At 44.3% G+C, this 17,823-nt stretch overlaps 1 protein-coding gene across 5 annotated transcripts in view; it reads left to right on the top strand.

Moving 5' to 3' along the window:
- Positions 1-116: 116 nt before the first annotated feature.
- ercc6l2 (excision repair cross-complementation group 6-like 2) overlaps positions 117-17,823 on the top strand; it is a 104,431-nt gene continuing 86,724 nt past the window's right edge. Inside the window, exons 1-4 of one of the 5 annotated variants that reach the window (XM_067983198.1) lie at positions 117-136; positions 12,449-12,513; positions 14,201-14,285; positions 14,415-14,836. In XM_067983198.1, the coding sequence (XP_067839299.1) occupies positions 14,237-14,285; positions 14,415-14,836 (471 nt within the window). In that variant the 5' untranslated portion in view covers positions 117-136; positions 12,449-12,513; positions 14,201-14,236. The other 4 variants (XM_067983196.1, XM_067983195.1, XM_067983197.1 and 1 more) reach the window with 4 other exon arrangements.

Raw genomic sequence — 17,823 nt, forward strand, 5'->3', positions numbered from 1 at the left:
CCGCGCTGTGTTGTCGCATCCCGTTACGTCACTTACCAGCTTGCCCACTCGACTAATGATGTCACGTGGTGGAAATTGAACGTTGAGTCACGTGATCGCATGGGATCAAAAATACTTCCGGGTAAAAGGCGGCGAGGTAGGTGGCTGACACCTGATAGGGTTCAAAGAGCAGAGCGCGGGGGCCCACCGTCACCGCGTCCCTGTCGGTGAGTGACCCGGGAGCCGGGCCCGGGCCCGCGCTGCGACACATCCACGGTACGGGCGGTGCTCAGACACCCTGACTTGCTCAGTGTTGGCAGTGACCTCCCCGTCGTTAAATCTTGTGATCGAGGTGACTGAAGGACACAAACCTTGTTTTAATCCATTGGGTTCCGGGAACCTTTCCCCACAGTGTTGGGGATTGCATTCAGTGATCCTGTCCACTTTTCTCACTGTGTTGGGGATTGCATTCAGTGATCCTGTCCACTTTCCCCACAGTGTTGGGGGATTACATTCAGTGATCCTGTCCACTTTTCTCACTGTGTTGGGGATTGCATTCAGTGATCCTGTCCACTTTTCTCACTGTGTTGGGGATTGCATTCAGTGATCCTGTCCACTTTCCCCACAGTGTTGGGGATTGCATTCAGTGATCCTGTCCACTTTTCTCACTGTGTTGGGGATTGCATTCAGTGATCCTGTCCACTTTTCTCACTGTGTTGGGGATTGCATTCAGTGATCCTGTCCACTTTTCTCACTGTGTTGGGGATTACATTCAGTGATCCTGTCCACTTTTCTCACTGTGTTGGTGATTGCATTCAGTGATCCTGTCCACTTTTCTCACTGTGTTGGGGATTGCATTCAGTGATCCTGTCCACTTTTCTCACTGTGTTGGGGATTACATTCAGTGATCCTGTCCACTTTTCTCACTGTGTTGGTGATTGCATTCAGTGATCCTGTCCACTTTCCCCACTGTGTTGGTGATTACATTCAGTGATCCTGTCCACTTTTCTCACAGTGTTGGGGGATTACATTCAGTGATCCTGTCCACTTTTCTCACTGTTGGGTGATTACATTCAGTGATCCTGTCCACTTTTCTCACTGTGTTGGGGGATTGCATTCAGTGATCCTGTCCACTTTTCTCACTGTGTTGGTGATTGCATTCAGTGATCCTGTCCACTTTTCTCACTGTGTTGGTGATTGCATTCAGTGATCCTGTCCACTTTTCTCACTGTGTTGGTGATTGCATTCAGTGATCCTGTCCACTTTCCCCACTGTTGGTGATTGCATTCAGTGATCCTGTCCACTTTCCCCACTGTTGGTGATTGCATTCAGTGATCCTGTCCACTTTCCCCACTGTTGGGGATTGCATTCAGTGATCCTGTCCACTTTTCTCACTCTGTTGGGGGATTACATTCAGTGATCCAGTCCACTTTTCTCACTGTGTTGGGGGATTGCATTCAGTGATCCAGTCCACTTTTCTCACTGTGTTGGTGATTGCATTCAGTGATCCTGTCCACTTTCCCCACAGTGTTGGTGATTGCATTCAGTGATCCTGTCCACTTTTCTCACAGTGTTGGGGGATTGCATTCAGTGATCCTGTCCACTTTTCTCACAGTGTTGGGGGATTGCATTCAGTGATCCTGTCCACTTTTCTCACTGTGTTGGGGGATTACATTCAGTGATCCTGTCCACTTTTCTCACTGTGTTGGGGGATTGCATTCAGTGATCCTGTCCACTTTTCTCACTGTGTTGGTGATTGCATTCAGTGATCCTGTCCACTTTTCTCACTGTGTTGGTGATTGCATTCAGTGATCCTGTCCACTTTTCTCACTGTGTTGGTGATTGCATTCAGTGATCCTGTCCACTTTCCCCACTGTTGGGGATTGCATTCAGTGATCCTGTCCACTTTTCTCACTCTGTTGGGGGATTACATTCAGTGATCCAGTCCACTTTTCTCACTGTGTTGGGGGATTGCATTCAGTGATCCTGTCCACTTTTCTCACTGTGTTGGGGGATTACATTCAATGATCCTGTCCACTTTCCCCACAGTGTTGGGGGATTACATTCAGTGATCCTGTCCACTTTTCTCACTGTGTTGGGGGATTGCATTCAGTGATCCTGTCCACTTTTCTCACTGTGTTGGGGGATTACATTCAGTGATCCAGTCCACTTTTCTCACTGTGTTGGTGATTGCATTCAGTGATCCAGTCCACTTTTCTCACTGTGTTGGGGGATTGCATTCAGTGATCCTGTCCACTTTTCTCACTGTGTTGGGGGATTGCATTCAGTGATCCTGTCCACTTTCCCCACTGTGTTGGTGATTACATTCAGTGATCCTGTCCACTTTTCTCACTGTGTTGGGGGATTGCATTCAGTGATCCTGTCCACTTTTCTCACTGTGTTGGGGGATTGCATTCAGTGATCCTGTCCACTTTCCCCACTGTGTTGGTGATTACATTCAGTGATCCTGTCCACTTTCCCCACAGTGTTGGGGATTACATTCAGTGATCCTGTCCACTTTCCCCACAGTGTTGGGGATTGCATTCAGTGATCCTGTCCACTTTTCTCACTGTGTTGGGGGATTACATTCAGTGATCCAGTCCACTTTCCCCACAGTGTTGGGGGATTGCATTCAGTGATCCTGTCCACTTTTCTCAGTGTTGGTGATTACATTCAGTGATCCTGTCCACTTTTCTCACTGTGTTGGCAATTGCATTCAGTGATCCTGTCCACTTTTCTCAGTGTTGGTGATTACATTCAGTGATCCTGTCCACTTTTCTCACAGTGTTGGGGGATTACATTCAGTGATCCTGTCCACTTTTCTCACTGTGTTGGGGGATTGCATTCAGTGATCCTGTCCACTTTCCCCACTGTGTTGGGGGATTGCATTCAGTGATCCTGTCCACTTTTCTCACTGTGTTGGGGGATTGCATTCAGTGATCCTGTCCACTTTTCTCACTGTGTTGGTGATTGCATTCAGTGATCCTGTCCACTTTCCCCACTGTGTTGGGGGATTACATTCAGTGATCCTGTCCACTTTTCTCACTGTGTTGGGGGATTGCATTCAGTGATCCTGTCCACTTTTCTCACTGTGTTGGGGGATTGCATTCAGTGATCCTGTCCACTTTCCCCACTGTGTTGGTGATTACATTCAGTGATCCTGTCCACTTTTCTCAGTGTTGGGGGATTACATTCAGTGATCCTGTCCACTTTCCCCACAGTGTTGGGGATTACATTCAGTGATCCTGTCCACTTTCCCCACAGTGTTGGGGATTGCATTCAGTGATCCTGTCCACTTTTCTCACTGTGTTGGGGGATTACATTCAGTGATCCTGTCCACTTTCCCCACTGTGTTGGGGGATTGCATTCAGTGATCCTGTCCAATTTCCCCACTGTGTTGGGGGATTACATTCAGTGATCCTGTCCACTTTCCCCACAGTGTTGGGGATTACATTCAATGATCCTGTCCACTTTCCCCACAGTGTTGGGGATTACATTCAGTGATCCAGTCCACTTTCCCCACAGTGTTGGGGATTACATTCAGTGATCCTGTCCACTTTTCTCAGTGTTGGGGATTACATTCAGTGATCCTGTCCACTTTCCCCACAGTGTTGGGGGATTGCATTCAGTGATCCTGTCCACTTTTCTCACTGTGTTGGTGATTGCATTCAGTGATCCTGTCCACTTTCCCCACAGTGTTGGGGGATTGCATTCAGTGATCCTGTCCACTTTTCTCACTGTGTTGGTGATTGCATTCAGTGATCCTGTCCACTTTTCTCACTGTGTTGGGGGATTGCATTCAGTGATCCAGTCCACTTTCCCCACAGTGTTGGGGGATTGCATTCAGTGATCCTGTCCACTTTTCTCAGTGTTGGTGATTACATTCAGTGATCCTGTCCACTTTTCTCACTGTGTTGGTGATTACATTCAGTGATCCTGTCCACTTTTCTCACAGTGTTGGGGGACTACATTCAGTGATCCTGTCCACTTTTCTCACTGTGTTGGGGGATTGCATTCAGTGATCCAGTCCACTTTTCTCACTGTGTTGGGGGATTGCATTCAGTGATCCTGTCCACTTTTCTCACTGTGTTGGTGATTGCATTCAGTGATCCTGTCCACTTTTCTCACTGTGTTGGGGGATTGCATTCAGTGATCCTGTCCACTTTTCTCACTGTGTTGGTGATTGCATTCAGTGATCCTGTCCACTTTTCTCACTGTGTTGGTGATTGCATTCAGTGATCCTGTCCACTTTTCTCAGTGTTGGGGGATTGCATTAAGTGATCCTGTCCACTTTCCTCACTGTGTTGGTGATTGCATTCAGTGATCCTGTCCACTTTTCTCAGTGTTGGGGGATTGTATTCAGTGATCCTGTCCACTTTTCTCAGTGTTGGGGGATTACATTCAGTGATCCTGTCCACTTTTCTCACACTGCTGGGGGATTACATTCAGTGATCCTGTCCACTTTCCCCACAGTGTTGGTGATTACATTCAGTGATCCTGTCCCCTTTTCTCACTGTGTTGGTGATTGCATTCAGTGATCCTGTCCACTTTTCTCAGTGTTGGGTGATTGCATTAAGTGATCCTGTCCACTTTCCTCACTGTGTTGGTGATTGCATTCAGTGATCCTGTCCACTTTTCTCAGTGTTGGGGGATTGCATTCAGTGATCCTGTCCACTTTTCTCACTGTGTTGGGGGATTGCATTCAGTGATCCTGTCTACTTTTCTCACTGTGTTGGTGATTGCATTCAGTGATCCTGTCCACTTTTCTCACTCTGTTGGGGGATTGCATTCAGTGATCCTGTCCACTTTTCTCACTCTGTTGGGGGATTACATTCAGTGATCCTGTCCACTTTCCCCACAGTGTTGGTGATTGCATTCAGTGATCCTGTCCACTTTTCTCAGTGTTGGTGATTACATTCAGTGATCCTGTCCACTTTCCCCACAGTGTTGGTGATTGCATTCAGTGATCCTGTCCACTTTTCTCAGTGTTGGTGATTGCATTCAGTGATCCTGTCCACTTTTCTCAGTGTTGGTGATTGCATTCAGTGATCCTGTCCACTTTTCTCAGTGTTGGTGATTACATTCAGTGATCCAGTCCACTTTCCCCACAGTGTTGGGCGATTGCATTCAGTGATCCTGTCCACTTTTCTCACTGTGTTGGTGATTACATTCAGTGATCCTGTCCACTTTCCCCACAGTGTTGGTGATTACATTCAGTGATCCTGTCCACTTTCCCCACAGTGTTGGGGGATTACATTCAGTGATCCTGTCCACTTTTCTCACTGTGCTGGGGGATTACATTCAGTGATCCAGTCCACTTTTCTCACTGTGTTGGGGGATTGCATTCAGTGATCCTGTCCACTTTTCTCACTGTGTTGGGGGATTGCATTCAGTGATCCTGTCCACTTTCCCCACAGTGTTGGTGATTGCATTCAGTGATCCTGTCCACTTTTCTCAGTGTTGGGGGATTACATTCAGTGATCCTGTCCACTTTTCTCACTCTGTTGGGGGATTGCATTCAGTGATCCTGTCCACTTTTCTCACTCTGTTGGGGGATTACATTCAGTGATCCTGTCCACTTTTCTCACTGTGTTGGGGGATTGCATTCAGTGATCCTGTCCACTTTTCTCACTGTGCTGGGGGATTACATTCAGTGATCCAGTCCACTTTTCTCACTGTGTTGGGGGATTGCATTCAGTGATCCTGTCCACTTTTCTCACTGTGTTGGGGGATTGCATTCAGTGATCCTGTCCACTTTTCTCACTGTGTTGGGGGATTGCATTCAGTGATCCAGTCCACTTTTCTCACTGTGTTGGGGGATTGCATTCAGTGATCCAGTCCACTTTTCTCACTGTGTTGGTGATTGCATTCAGTGATCCTGTCCACTTTTCTCAGTGTTGGGGGATTGCATTCAGTGATCCTGTCCACTTTTCTCACTCTGTTGGGGGATTGCATTCAGTGATCCTGTCCACTTTTCTCACTCTGTTGGGGGATTACATTCAGTGATCCTGTCCACTTTTCTCACTGTGTTGGGGGATTACATTCAGTGATCCTATCCACTTTTCTCACTGTTGGTGATTACATTCAATGATCCTGTCCACTTTTCTCAGTGTTGGGGGATTGCATTCAGTGATCCTGTCCACTTTTCTCACTGTGTTGGTGATTGCATTCAGTGATCCTGTCCACTTTTCTCAGTTGGGGGATTGCATTCAGTGATCCTGTCCACTTTTCTCCGTGTTGGGGGATTACATTCAGTGATCCTGTCCACTTTTCTCAGTGTTAGTGATTGCATTCAGTGATTCTGTCCACTTTTCTCACACTGCTGGGGGATTACATTCAGTGATCCAGTCCACTTTCCCCACAGTGTTGGTGATTACATTCAGTGATCCTGTCCACTTTTCTCACTGTGTTGGTGATTGCATTCAGTGATCCTGTCCACTTTTCTCACTGTGTTGGGGGATTGCATTCAGTGATCCTGTCCACTTTTCTCACTGTGTTGGTGATTGCATTCAGTGATGCTGTCCACTTTTCTCACTGTGTTGGTGATTGCATTCAGTGATCCTGTCCACTTTTCTCAGTGTTGGGGGATTACATTCAGTGATCCTGTCCACTTTCCCCACAGTGTTGGGGGATTACATTCAGTGATCCTGTCCACTTTTCTCAGTGTTGGGGGATTACATTCAGTGATCCTGTCCACTTTCCCCACAGTGTTGGGGGATTACATTCAGTGATCCTGTCCACTTTCCCCACAGTGTTGGTCATTACATTCAGTGATCCTGTCCACTTTCCCCACAGTGTTGGGGGATTACATTCAGTGATCCTGTCCACTTTTCTCACTGTTGTGGGGGATTGCATTCAGTGATCCAGTCCACTTTTCTCACTGTGTTGGTGATTGCATTCAGTGATCCTGTCCACTTTTCTCACTGTGTTGGTGATTGCATTCAGTGATCCTGTCCACTTTTCTCACTCTGTTGGGGGATTGCATTCAGTGATCCTGTCCACTTTTCTCACTCTGTTGGGGGATTGCATTCAGTGATCCAGTCCACTTTTCTCACTGTGTTGGGGGATTGCATTCAGTGATCCTGTCCACTTTTCTCACTGTGTTGGTGATTGCATTCAGTGATCCTGTCCACTTTTCTCACTGTGTTGGTGATTGCATTCAGTGATCCTGTCCACTTTTCTCAGTGTTGGGGGATTGCATTCAGTGATCCTGTCCACTTTTCTCACTCTGTTGGGGATTACATTCAGTGATCCTGTCCACTTTTCTCACTGTGTTGGGGGATTACATTCAGTGATCCTGTCCACTTTCCCCACAGTGTTGGGGGATTGCATTCAGTGATCCTGTCCACTTTCCCCACAGTGTTGGGGGATTACATTCAGTGATCCTGTCCACTTTCCCCACAGTGTTGGTGATTACATTCAGTGATCCTGTCCACTTTCCCCACAGTGTTGGGGGATTACATTCAGTGATCCTGTCCATTTTTCTCACTGTGTTGGGGGATTGCATTCAGTGATCCAGTCCACTTTTCTCACTGTGTTGGTGATTGCATTCAGTGATCCTGTCCACTTTCCCCACAGTGTTGGGGGATTGCATTCAGTGATCCTGTCCACTTTTCTCACTATTGGGGGATTGCATTCAGTGATCCTGTCCACTTTCTCCACTGTGTTGGGGGATTGCATTCAGTGATCCTGTCCACTTTTCTCACTGTGTTGGGGGATTGCATTCAGTGATCCTGTCCACTTTTCTCAGTGTTGGTGATTACATTCAGTGATCCTGTCCACTTTCCCCACAGTGTTGGTGATTACATTCAGTGATCCTGTCCACTTTCCCCACAGTGTTGGGGGATTGCATTCAGTGATCCTGTCCACTTTTCTCACTGTGTTGGGGGATTGCATTCAGTGATCCTGTCCACTTTCTCCACTGTGTTGGGGGATTGCATTCAGTGATCCTGTCCACTTTTCTCACTGTGTTGGGGGATTGCATTCAGTGATCCTGTCCACTTTTCTCACTGTGTTGGGGGATTGCATTCAGTGATCCTGTCCACTTTTCTCACTGTGTTGGGGGATTGCATTCAGTGATCCAGTCCACTTTTCTCACTGTGTTGGGGGATTGCATTCAGTGATCCTGTCCACTTTCCCCACATTGTTGGTGATTGCATTCAGTGATCTTGTCCACTTTTCTCAGTGTTGGGGGATTACATTCAGTGATCCTGTCCACTTTTCTCACTGTTGGTGATTACATTCAATGATCCTGTCCACTTTTCTCAGTGTTGGGGGATTGCATTCAGTGATCCTGTCCACTTTTCTCCGTGTTGGGGGATTACATTCAGTGATCCAGTCCACTTTCCCCACAGTGTTGGTGATTGCATTCAGTGATCCTGTCCACTTTTCTCAGTGTTGGGGGATTGCATTCAGTGATCCTGTGCACTTTTCTCACTGTGTTGGTGATTGCATTCAGTGATCCTGTCCACTTTTCTCAGTGTTGGGGGATTGCATTCAGTGATCCTGTCCACTTTTCTCCGTGTTGGGGGATTACATTCAGTGATCCAGTCCACTTTTCTCACTGTGTTGGTGATTGCTTTCAGTGATCCTGTCCACTTTTCTCACGGTGTTGGTGATTGCATTCATTGATCCTGTCCACTTTTCTCAGTGTTGGGGGATTACATTCAGTGATCCTGTCTACTTTTCTCAGTGTTAGTGATTGCATTCAGTGATCCTGTCCACTTTTCTCACTCTGTTGGGGGATTACATTCAGTGATCCTGTCCACTTTTCTCACTGTGTTGGTGATTGCATTCAGTGATCCTGTCCACTTTTCTCCATGTTGGTGATTGCATTCAGTGATCCTGTCCACTTTTCTCACTGTTGGGAGATTACATTCAGTGATCCTGTCCACTTTCCCCACTGTGTTGGGGGATTGCATTCAGTGATCCTGTCCACTTTTCTTACTGTTGGGGGATTGCATTCAATGATCCTGTCCCATATTCACATACTGTCGGGATTGCATTCAATGATCCTATCCACTTTTCTCACAGCGCAGGGGATTTTATTCAGTTAACCTGTCCACTTTTCTCACTGTGTTGGTGATTGCATTCTTTGAACCGATCCACTTTTCTCACTATGTTTGCAATTGCATTCAATAATCCTGCCCAAATTTCTCTCAGTGTTGGCGATTGCATTCAATGATCCTGCCCACTTTTCTCACTGTGTTAGTGATTGCATTGTGATCCTGTCCACTTTTCTCACTATTGGCGATTGCATTCAGTGATCCTCTCTACATTTCTCAGTGTTGGCGATTGCATTCAATGATCATGTCCACTTTTCTCACTATGTTGGCAGTTACTTTCAGTAATCCTGCCCACTTTTCTCGCTGCGTTGGGGATTACTTTCAGTGATCCTGCCCAATTTTCTCACTGTTGTTGATTGTATTCAGTGATCCAAAGTGGCTATGGGGATCTTCCCCCAAATGCTATGGAGAAAAAATAAGGGAGACTGGAGAAATGAGGATAAGAGGAAGGGTTCAGGGGGGAGAAAGTGGAATAATGGGAAGGTGTTTTGGAGGAGAAGGTGGTGAGATAAGGGAAGAAAGAAGAGAGGGGGATATGAGTATGAATGGGAGGAGATTTGAAAAAAGTGGGGGTTAGGGGAGAGGGAAAGAAGAAGTATTGGGAGTGACATAAAAGGGGGTGAGAAGGAAGTAAGAGAGGTGGATGAAAGTGGGGTGAGGCAGAGGTAGATGGTGAATGGGGGAGCAGTGTGCTGAACTGAGAGGAGAGGGAACAGATATGAGTGAGGGGAGGTGTCAAGAGAGATGGACAGAAGGAGAAGGAGGGGAGATTTAAGGGGAAGGAGAACAGAGAGGAGAGAAGGAAGACGGGATGAGGGAAACGAGAGGTGAGAGAGAGAGAAGGAATAACTTGCATTCATGCAATACTTTTCATGTCCTCAGGACATCCCAAAGCACTTCACAACTAAAGACGGGGAAGAGAGAGAAAGGAAAGCAAATGGGGAGTGGAAGCGTGAAGTGAGGGAAAAGGAGAGAAGAATAGGAGTAGAGATCAAGAGGACAGAGAATAAAGGGGGAGAAAAAAAACGAGATTGGAAGCTTAGTAAGAGAGCAAGAAAAAAAGAGGAGCTGTGCTTGTTTTCATAATTTTGATATAAGCACAAATGACGCAGATGCTAATGTACATGATTTGAATCCTTTGCATTGTGTATTTATACAGATCACAGAACTGCTTTAAGAGTGATATATTAATAGGGGGTTACTGTTGATGACAGACACATGATACTCCTGTCACCAGTATCAATATAAAGGAGGCGAACTCATTGCCACTTACAGTGGCCAAGGCCTGAGTGATATTTGATGGATGAAAAACTCAGGCCTCCTTCCTATTGGCTCTCTAACAGCCTGATAAGGACTGGAAGCACAAAACATATGGCAACCATCAGCATTCCACACTGATGGTCAGTGTTTCATAGCTAGTGCTCACTTGTCATTGTTTGCTGAGAGACGTCAGCGTGGGATTTAAACTTCCTGCACTGATCCAAAGTTACTCCAAAATACTATTGGGCAAAGCTCTAATGCGCATGTGTGGCCATGGGATTCAGTAGGTTTGGCACACGTGACAAAATGCAAGGCAGATAAATACTATAGTTTATCCATGTGACACAGCCCATCAGAGCATCATGTGCCATCACCTCATTGCTTCAAAAGCTCTATTAAAAGGCTGTAAAGTCTGGTTACTCTGAAGTATATCTTTTTGTTCTTACTATTGAGTATTTGTCAAAACAAGGATTCTGGTAGTTTGACTGTCACGTTCTGTAATTTCCGTTGTATTATATTCCAATTCATGTTTATGCAAAGAAGAATGCAGGGAAAGAAAATATGATCCTCGGGTATCAGTGCTGTTGCTATTCTAATGTACATAAATGACTTGCAATGAGGACAAAAACAAATGTCCAAGTTTTCAGATGGTATCTAATTAGGAGGGAGTGCAAACAACAGAGAACAGGCTGATCAAATATTGAAGGGCCTGGATAGACTGGGGAGTTGGGCTGATGAGTAGTGGATGTTGTTTAATGTAGGCAAATGTATGGTAATGAAATTGGGACAGGATAGTAAACAGTGACAACATAAGGTCAAATTGTATTATTCTACAGGACACAACACAGGTGATGAATTTGTGGGTACCAGTGCATAGATCAGTGAAACCATTGGCATGGTGTGTGGTAATAGTAAAGAGAGCAAATAGGATCTTGGTCTGTATAGCCAAAGAAATGGAGAACAAATCTCAGGAATTGATTGAGTGCTGGTTCAGCCCCACCTGGAGATCTGTGTATAATTCTGGTCAGCGTGTTATGACAAAGACATCCAGGCACTGGAGAGGATGCAGAGGTAGCCAATTAAACTGCAAGGTGGGATTAGGCACTTGAGTTATTAGAGAGGCTGCAGGAGCTGGGAATATTTGCATCGGAGAAGAGAAGGCTCGGGGGTGATCTTATCGAAGTATTCAGGATCCTAAAGGTAATAAACACTATAAATATTAAAAAGTCAAGAGAAAATAGTTCCAAACTTAGAAGAGGGAGGGTGAAAGGACATTTTAGATTTAACTCATTTATGCAGAGGGAGGTGAATGTTTGGAATGGACTGCCAAGGGAGACAGCAGGGATTAATTATATCAGCAAATTTAAGAGTGAGGTGAATATGTACCTGGTGAAAACATTGACAGAGGGTTTGAGAGGAATTGTGGGAAATTATGTAGTTTGGATACTGGGACCAGCCAGATGGTTCACAATGGGCTTTTCCTGTGTTGTTCCTGTGTATGATTTCTAATGGCCAATTCATGAACACTGCCTATTTCTTTGGTCATATTTTGCTTTAATGCATGGTTCATTCTAACCCTGACATGAGGCTTTCCTTGTTTATAATTTTTTTTTAAGTTGCTGTGTTTTAAAATTTTTAAATATCTGGAATTGTAGATTCTTGACAGTGCACAGAAAGGAGACCACTTCCTTTGTTTGTATGTTTCAATGTTTTTTTTCAGTGACTGAGTAGTAGAGAGATATTCAGCAGCATGAGAGGAATAGCTGAAAGTGGATTGTTAGAATCAGCCTGATGATGACTTACTCTCTTCCCCACCCCCCCCATCTAAAAAAAAGTAAAACTGTTGGATGGGGGGGGGTTTGGAGGGGGGATCCCTCCATTGGCACAGCTAAGCTTTTATTCTTGATGCTGAGTATATGTACTACCTACTCTTTAACACAAGTACCAGAGTAATGAATGAAAACTACCTAATGCTAGACCAAAACTGGAGTAAAATGGAGGACATTTACCAGCTAAATTCAACTGAAGATGTGGAGTGTAAAAGAGAATTCAGTGCCAGTTATAGGGGGACAATTGCTCTCTCATTTCATTGGTAAACTGTTTTATATTTGTTCCTCATTTATCTTTGTGCATATTTTTTATAGGCATCAAATGGTGGGAGCAAACTGAAGTAGTATCTGAGTGAAGGTCGGTAAATACAGAGTTATAGGTGAGCACAAGCACTTGCATTATTTCCATTCTGCTCAAAGTGAAAATTCAATTTTTGTGTGCTTATAAGGATGTACAAAATTATGTTTTTTAACAGTTTTATTCCTAATATAGGAACACCAAAGCAAAAGGTATCTATGTTGTAGTTGAAAAATAAGTTGCATTGTGCTTGTGTATAATGCACACAAGCATAATCTATAGCATCTGCATTTCACACAGTGGTGGTGTCAGAATCTACAGTTGATGTTTTCTTTCATAGTGACATAGTTCAAGAAAATCTATGCCCCCCCACCCCAACCCAGGGCTCACAGTGCATTACAACAAACTCACAGGACAATCAGTGTTAATTAATATTAACCACTTAACACTGGATGATAATAATAGGTACCTGGCTATTTGATCGAGGAGTTCAGATGAAATTATACATCGATGTTACAACTGAGCAGTTTAAAACTATTTAAAGTTTGAGATTGGATCACTGTTTGAAATCTCTGTGGAGTATCTATATTATTTAGATCGGTGGTTTTCAACCTGGATTCTATGAGGTGAACGGTGCTGAGATCACCGACCAATATTCTGAATATGAATTCAAAATGTGTTTCAAAGTCACAGTTAGCTGTCTTCATGCACACACATACTGAACATACTCTACCTAGCTTCCTTACTCTTTGTATTATTATGCATTTAAAGATCTTTTGAGAGCTGGCAGGAGTGGCATTCAGGCTAGCTTCATTCTGGAGGTGGTCTGTGCAAACTTTGTCAATTTGTTCCTGTGCCTCAAACATAATTTGCTGGTGGTAGGACAAGCTGGTCCATGGGAATGTCTCAACATTTATGTTATGTTAAACCTTTATAAATCACTGATTCGGCCCCAGCTGGAGTATTGTGTCCAATTCTGGGCACCAGACTTTAGGAAGGATGTCAAGGTCTTGGAGAGGATGCAGAGGAGATTTACTAGAATGGTACCTAGGATGAGGGACTTCAGTTATGTGGAGAGACAAGAGAAACTTCTTAAAGCAGGGATGGTTAAGGTGAGATTTAACCAAAGTTTCAAAATTATGAAGGGTTTTGATAAAGTAAATAAGGAGAAACTGTTTCCAACTGGCAGGAGGTTCGGTAACCAGAGGACACAGATTTAAGATAATTGGCAAAAGAATCAGAGGGGAGATTGGAGAATTTTTTTTTACGCAGCAGATTGTTATGATCAAATGCACTGCCTGAAAGAGTGGTGGAAGCAGATTCAATAGTAACTTTCAAAAGGGAATTGGATTAATACTTTGCAGGGCTATGAGGAAAGAGCAGGGGAGTTGGACTAATTGGATAGCTCTTTCAAAGATCCACCACAGGCACAATGTGCCAAATGGCCTCCTTTTGTGTAGAATGATTCTATGAACATTTGTTGGACGTCCCTCATATAGGAACATCTGAAAAACACTGATTTTACAATATATTTGTAAACATTATAAGATGGTTTATTCAATATCTGTGCTCCAAGTGATTGTTAACATGGACATTGACCATCCGTGCATACTGTGGCCTTGATGCATTCACACTGAATGATTAATGATTGCATGGTCATTGCCGTGAGTTTTTTGAGACATCTACTTTGCAGATGGTTACCAGCAAATTCCTTTGTATATTTAAAAAATAGATTAGTAAAATGTGATTTGTACTTTATTTTTTTAAAGTTCTGGAAAACCATGCATTGATAAGTTCTCCCACAAATGGAGCTAAGTGCCTCAGACTCTGAATCAAACATCGATACCAGAACAGGTATGCATGGCAACCCTTGGATAGTTGAATGATTTTGATTGCAATCTGCATTTGACTATTGCTCTGGTAGCTATTTCCATATGGCTGACGTTTTGATCTCATTTGTTTACTGAATTTCTTTGTTTTCAGAAAACTGGTTCGTCGGTGATCGGGTTTTTGCCCCCTTTTCTGGAGATGGGAAGCTGTACGAAGCCACAATAAAGTCCATTTCTACGGATGAATGTGGAAAAACTATGGCAGTTGTAAAATTCTCCAGCTTCAATGAAGAAACTGTGGCAGTAACCACACTAAAAAAGAAAAGCAAAAGTGAACGTTGGAAAGGTTTTATATTTAATGACAAAGATCTGGAGAAGCCCTTCTTCCATGATCAGAAAGCACCAGGTCCGAAGGTCTCTTTGAAATTGTCTGAGGGCGGTGTAAGTGTGCCATATACTATTAACAGATATTTACGAGACTACCAAAGAGATGGGGTCCAGTTCATTTGTGGACATTACTTTTCTGGCAAAGGATGTATCCTTGGTGATGACATGGGACTTGGAAAAACTATACAGGTAATTAATCTTGCTAAATGATGCTTGCCAGTTTAATAGTGCTGGAGTGTGAGCCATAGTAAGGGCTATGAGGAGCCCTCAGTCCATCCAACATACCCCAAAATTGGGTTGTTTTCTTGGCTTGTTTTCCACTGGGACATGGTCATCAGGGCTCTATTACAGCATTTCTGCATCAAAAGCGAACTGTGACAGCATTATCATTTCTGGATAGTTCAGTTTTGTGAACATTGAAGGGAGACTTTCCTTAGTTATTTCTGTTTCTTGAAATCTGTTTTTAATGCAAGAAAATTGGGGAGAAAAGGAGGTTTGCACCACTATGAAAGAAGAAAAGTGCATATTTCAAATGCTGAATTCTGATGAAGGATGTATCCCTCATGATGATATGAAACATGGAAAATTACATTGTTTAGGGCTTGTCTGCTCTAGTCTAGTTGTATAGAGCATAGGCCCACAACACAGGTCACAGTAGCATGACTGTCCTTTGTGAGGCTGCAGCATAGAAAGAAGCCGCTGGGGCCTTTTGGATGCTCCTCCCCTACCTGATATTCCTGATCAGCACAATTACTCTGCTGGGGATAAAGATTTGATGATTCGTTGGGGATTCTGCACTTGAGAGTTCTCAGCTTCCCTGAAATTTTTTAGTATTCCTCACAATCTAATTGGATTTTTTTCCTTCCTACTCTCCTGAAAGTTCCATCTTTTGATGGAGTGCTATTCCACAATTAACAATAGCCCTCCAGTACCTTGTCCCAAGTGGCTATTCTTCATGTGTGAACCTAAACTGTGTGCTGGCAGGCTATTTGATTGGCAGGGCATAACAGTGGGACCCATTCATGCTTCCCATGACCCTCCACCCACCAATATTATCTACACACATGCAATTTCACTGGATAGAGACCTGGAATAATGCCATGATGGAGAAGGATGATGTAGTTGACTGTGTCAAATGACGGAGAGAGGTCAAGGCAGACAAGGAGGGATGGTGCACCGTGATTGCAGTCACAAAGGATATCATTGGTGACTTGGTAGTCTTGGTGCTATGGGCAAGGTGGAAACAGGATTGAAGGGATTTAGAGAGGGCGTGATTGGAGAGGTGGGTACAGAGCTGGTTGGTGACGAGACATTTGAGGACTTTGGAGAGGAAAGGGAGGTTAGAGAAAGGGCAGTATCTGGAGAGGATAAAGGGAGGGATTTTGAGGAGAGGGGTGAAGACTACCGTCTTGAAAAGTGGAGAAATAGAGCCTGAAAGTAGAAGGCATTGACAATTTTGGAGAGCAGTGAACAAGCAGAGATAGTTCTGTCAATAATTGAGTTGGGAGGGATGCAAGAGCACAGGAAATTCAACATTGCAGAGATTAGCTTGATGAGGGCCTGAAGGAAAATGGGAAGAAGCTACGAAGTGATCAGAGATGGGGGCAAAGGTGTGGGAAGAGAGTACAGGGTCAGGAAGAAGGCGGCAGCTGGGTGGCCAAGTGGATGGCCATGATCTTTGAGATGAAAATAATCCATGAGTTTCTTGCAGTCAGTGTTTGGTGTAAATGGGAGGGGCAAAGTAAGGGGATCAGAGGGTCCAGTTAGTTGTTGGGAAGGGTGCAGTTAGTTACTGGGACTGTCCTTACCTTGTTTGATAATCCTGGAGTAGTAGGACCATTTGGATGATGAAAGGAAGGCACAATATTTCTTTAGATAATTGAGCCAAATCTGGTGAACAACCAGGCTTAGCATACTCCATTCTATGGTCCTCCTACTTTAAGGGTGCAGAAATAAGATTTGTACCATGGAATGGTGAGCTTGCGAGATAGTTGAGTAAATTTAAGGGACAAGAGCTATTGAATTAGTTGAGTGCAGTGGCTGGTTGGAAGGTCAGAGGAGAGTAAGTTATAAGTTTGAGAGGATATTGGAAAGGGAACAGGGGTGATAGTTTTCTCCAGGAGTGAAAGGTGATTGTAGAGGGATTTGGAGAAGGCAAAGCAATGTTGTTATTGAGGTGAACGAGGATCAGCGATGGTTTTATTGAAGATGGAGATCTTGAAGTGCAAGATATCTCGAAGACACGATCTGAGCGCGATGGTGGATGTGGATGATGGAGTGTATTTGGAGAGTAAGATTGAGTGTAGGGACAGGGGAGAGGAGAAATCAGACAAAAGAGGGCAAGGGAATTTATATAAAGGTTGAAATCATTCCGAATGAGATATCACTCGGTGCAGAGCCAGAGTGAGGAGAGGGGAGAGGATGCTTCTGTTCTGAAAGTGCCAGGAGATTTTGGAGGGTGGTAGACAAAGGATTTTGAAGAAGAACTGGAGAGGTGGTAAGAGAGTGGTGCTCAAAGGAAGAAAAGGTTCCAGAGAAATAAGGGGACAGGTCAAGGTTGGATGTGGCAATGAGAGCCACACCACCACCATGACTTATGTGAGAGAGTTATGTGATGGAGTGAATAGCTGGGTGGTAATGCCTTGAGAAGAGGAAGAAGTCACCAGCTGTAAGGTGTAGGATATTGATTTACTCATCTAAGATGAGATTGTGGATGGTGAGAGTCTTGTTTATAAAGGAACTGAAATTTTGGAGGACATTGCTTTGTGAAAGGACAGCAGGTTCCTAGCAGAGGTGGTTGAAGAGGAGCCAGAGTAGAGGAGATTGGAGAGATTTGTCGCCAGTGACAAAATTGGAAGGGCTTTGCACCGAGATAGGATAACAAAGCAGCATGGATTACTGCTGTGGGAAAGCCAGCGGCCAGAGCCATGATGGATGCAATGGAGGATGCCAACAGCAGAACAAATTGAAGCCATTAGTCTATTCAAGGAGAGACTCCATTTTGAGGCGTCAGCAGGAGAATAGCAGCCACTGAGTTAGGTCGAGAGGTGGGATGTGTGAAATAGGAAGTGATTGATAAACAAGGACCAAGAAAGTAGGAGATGGAACAAGAGGAAGAAAGGGAACCCAAGCAGGATGGGAAGGGAAAAACACTTTTTCTAGGGCTAATGTAAATT

The sequence above is a fragment of the Heptranchias perlo genome, chromosome 4 (assembly GCF_035084215.1).
Source record: "Heptranchias perlo isolate sHepPer1 chromosome 4, sHepPer1.hap1, whole genome shotgun sequence".
Lineage (NCBI taxonomy): Eukaryota > Metazoa > Chordata > Chondrichthyes > Hexanchiformes > Hexanchidae > Heptranchias > Heptranchias perlo.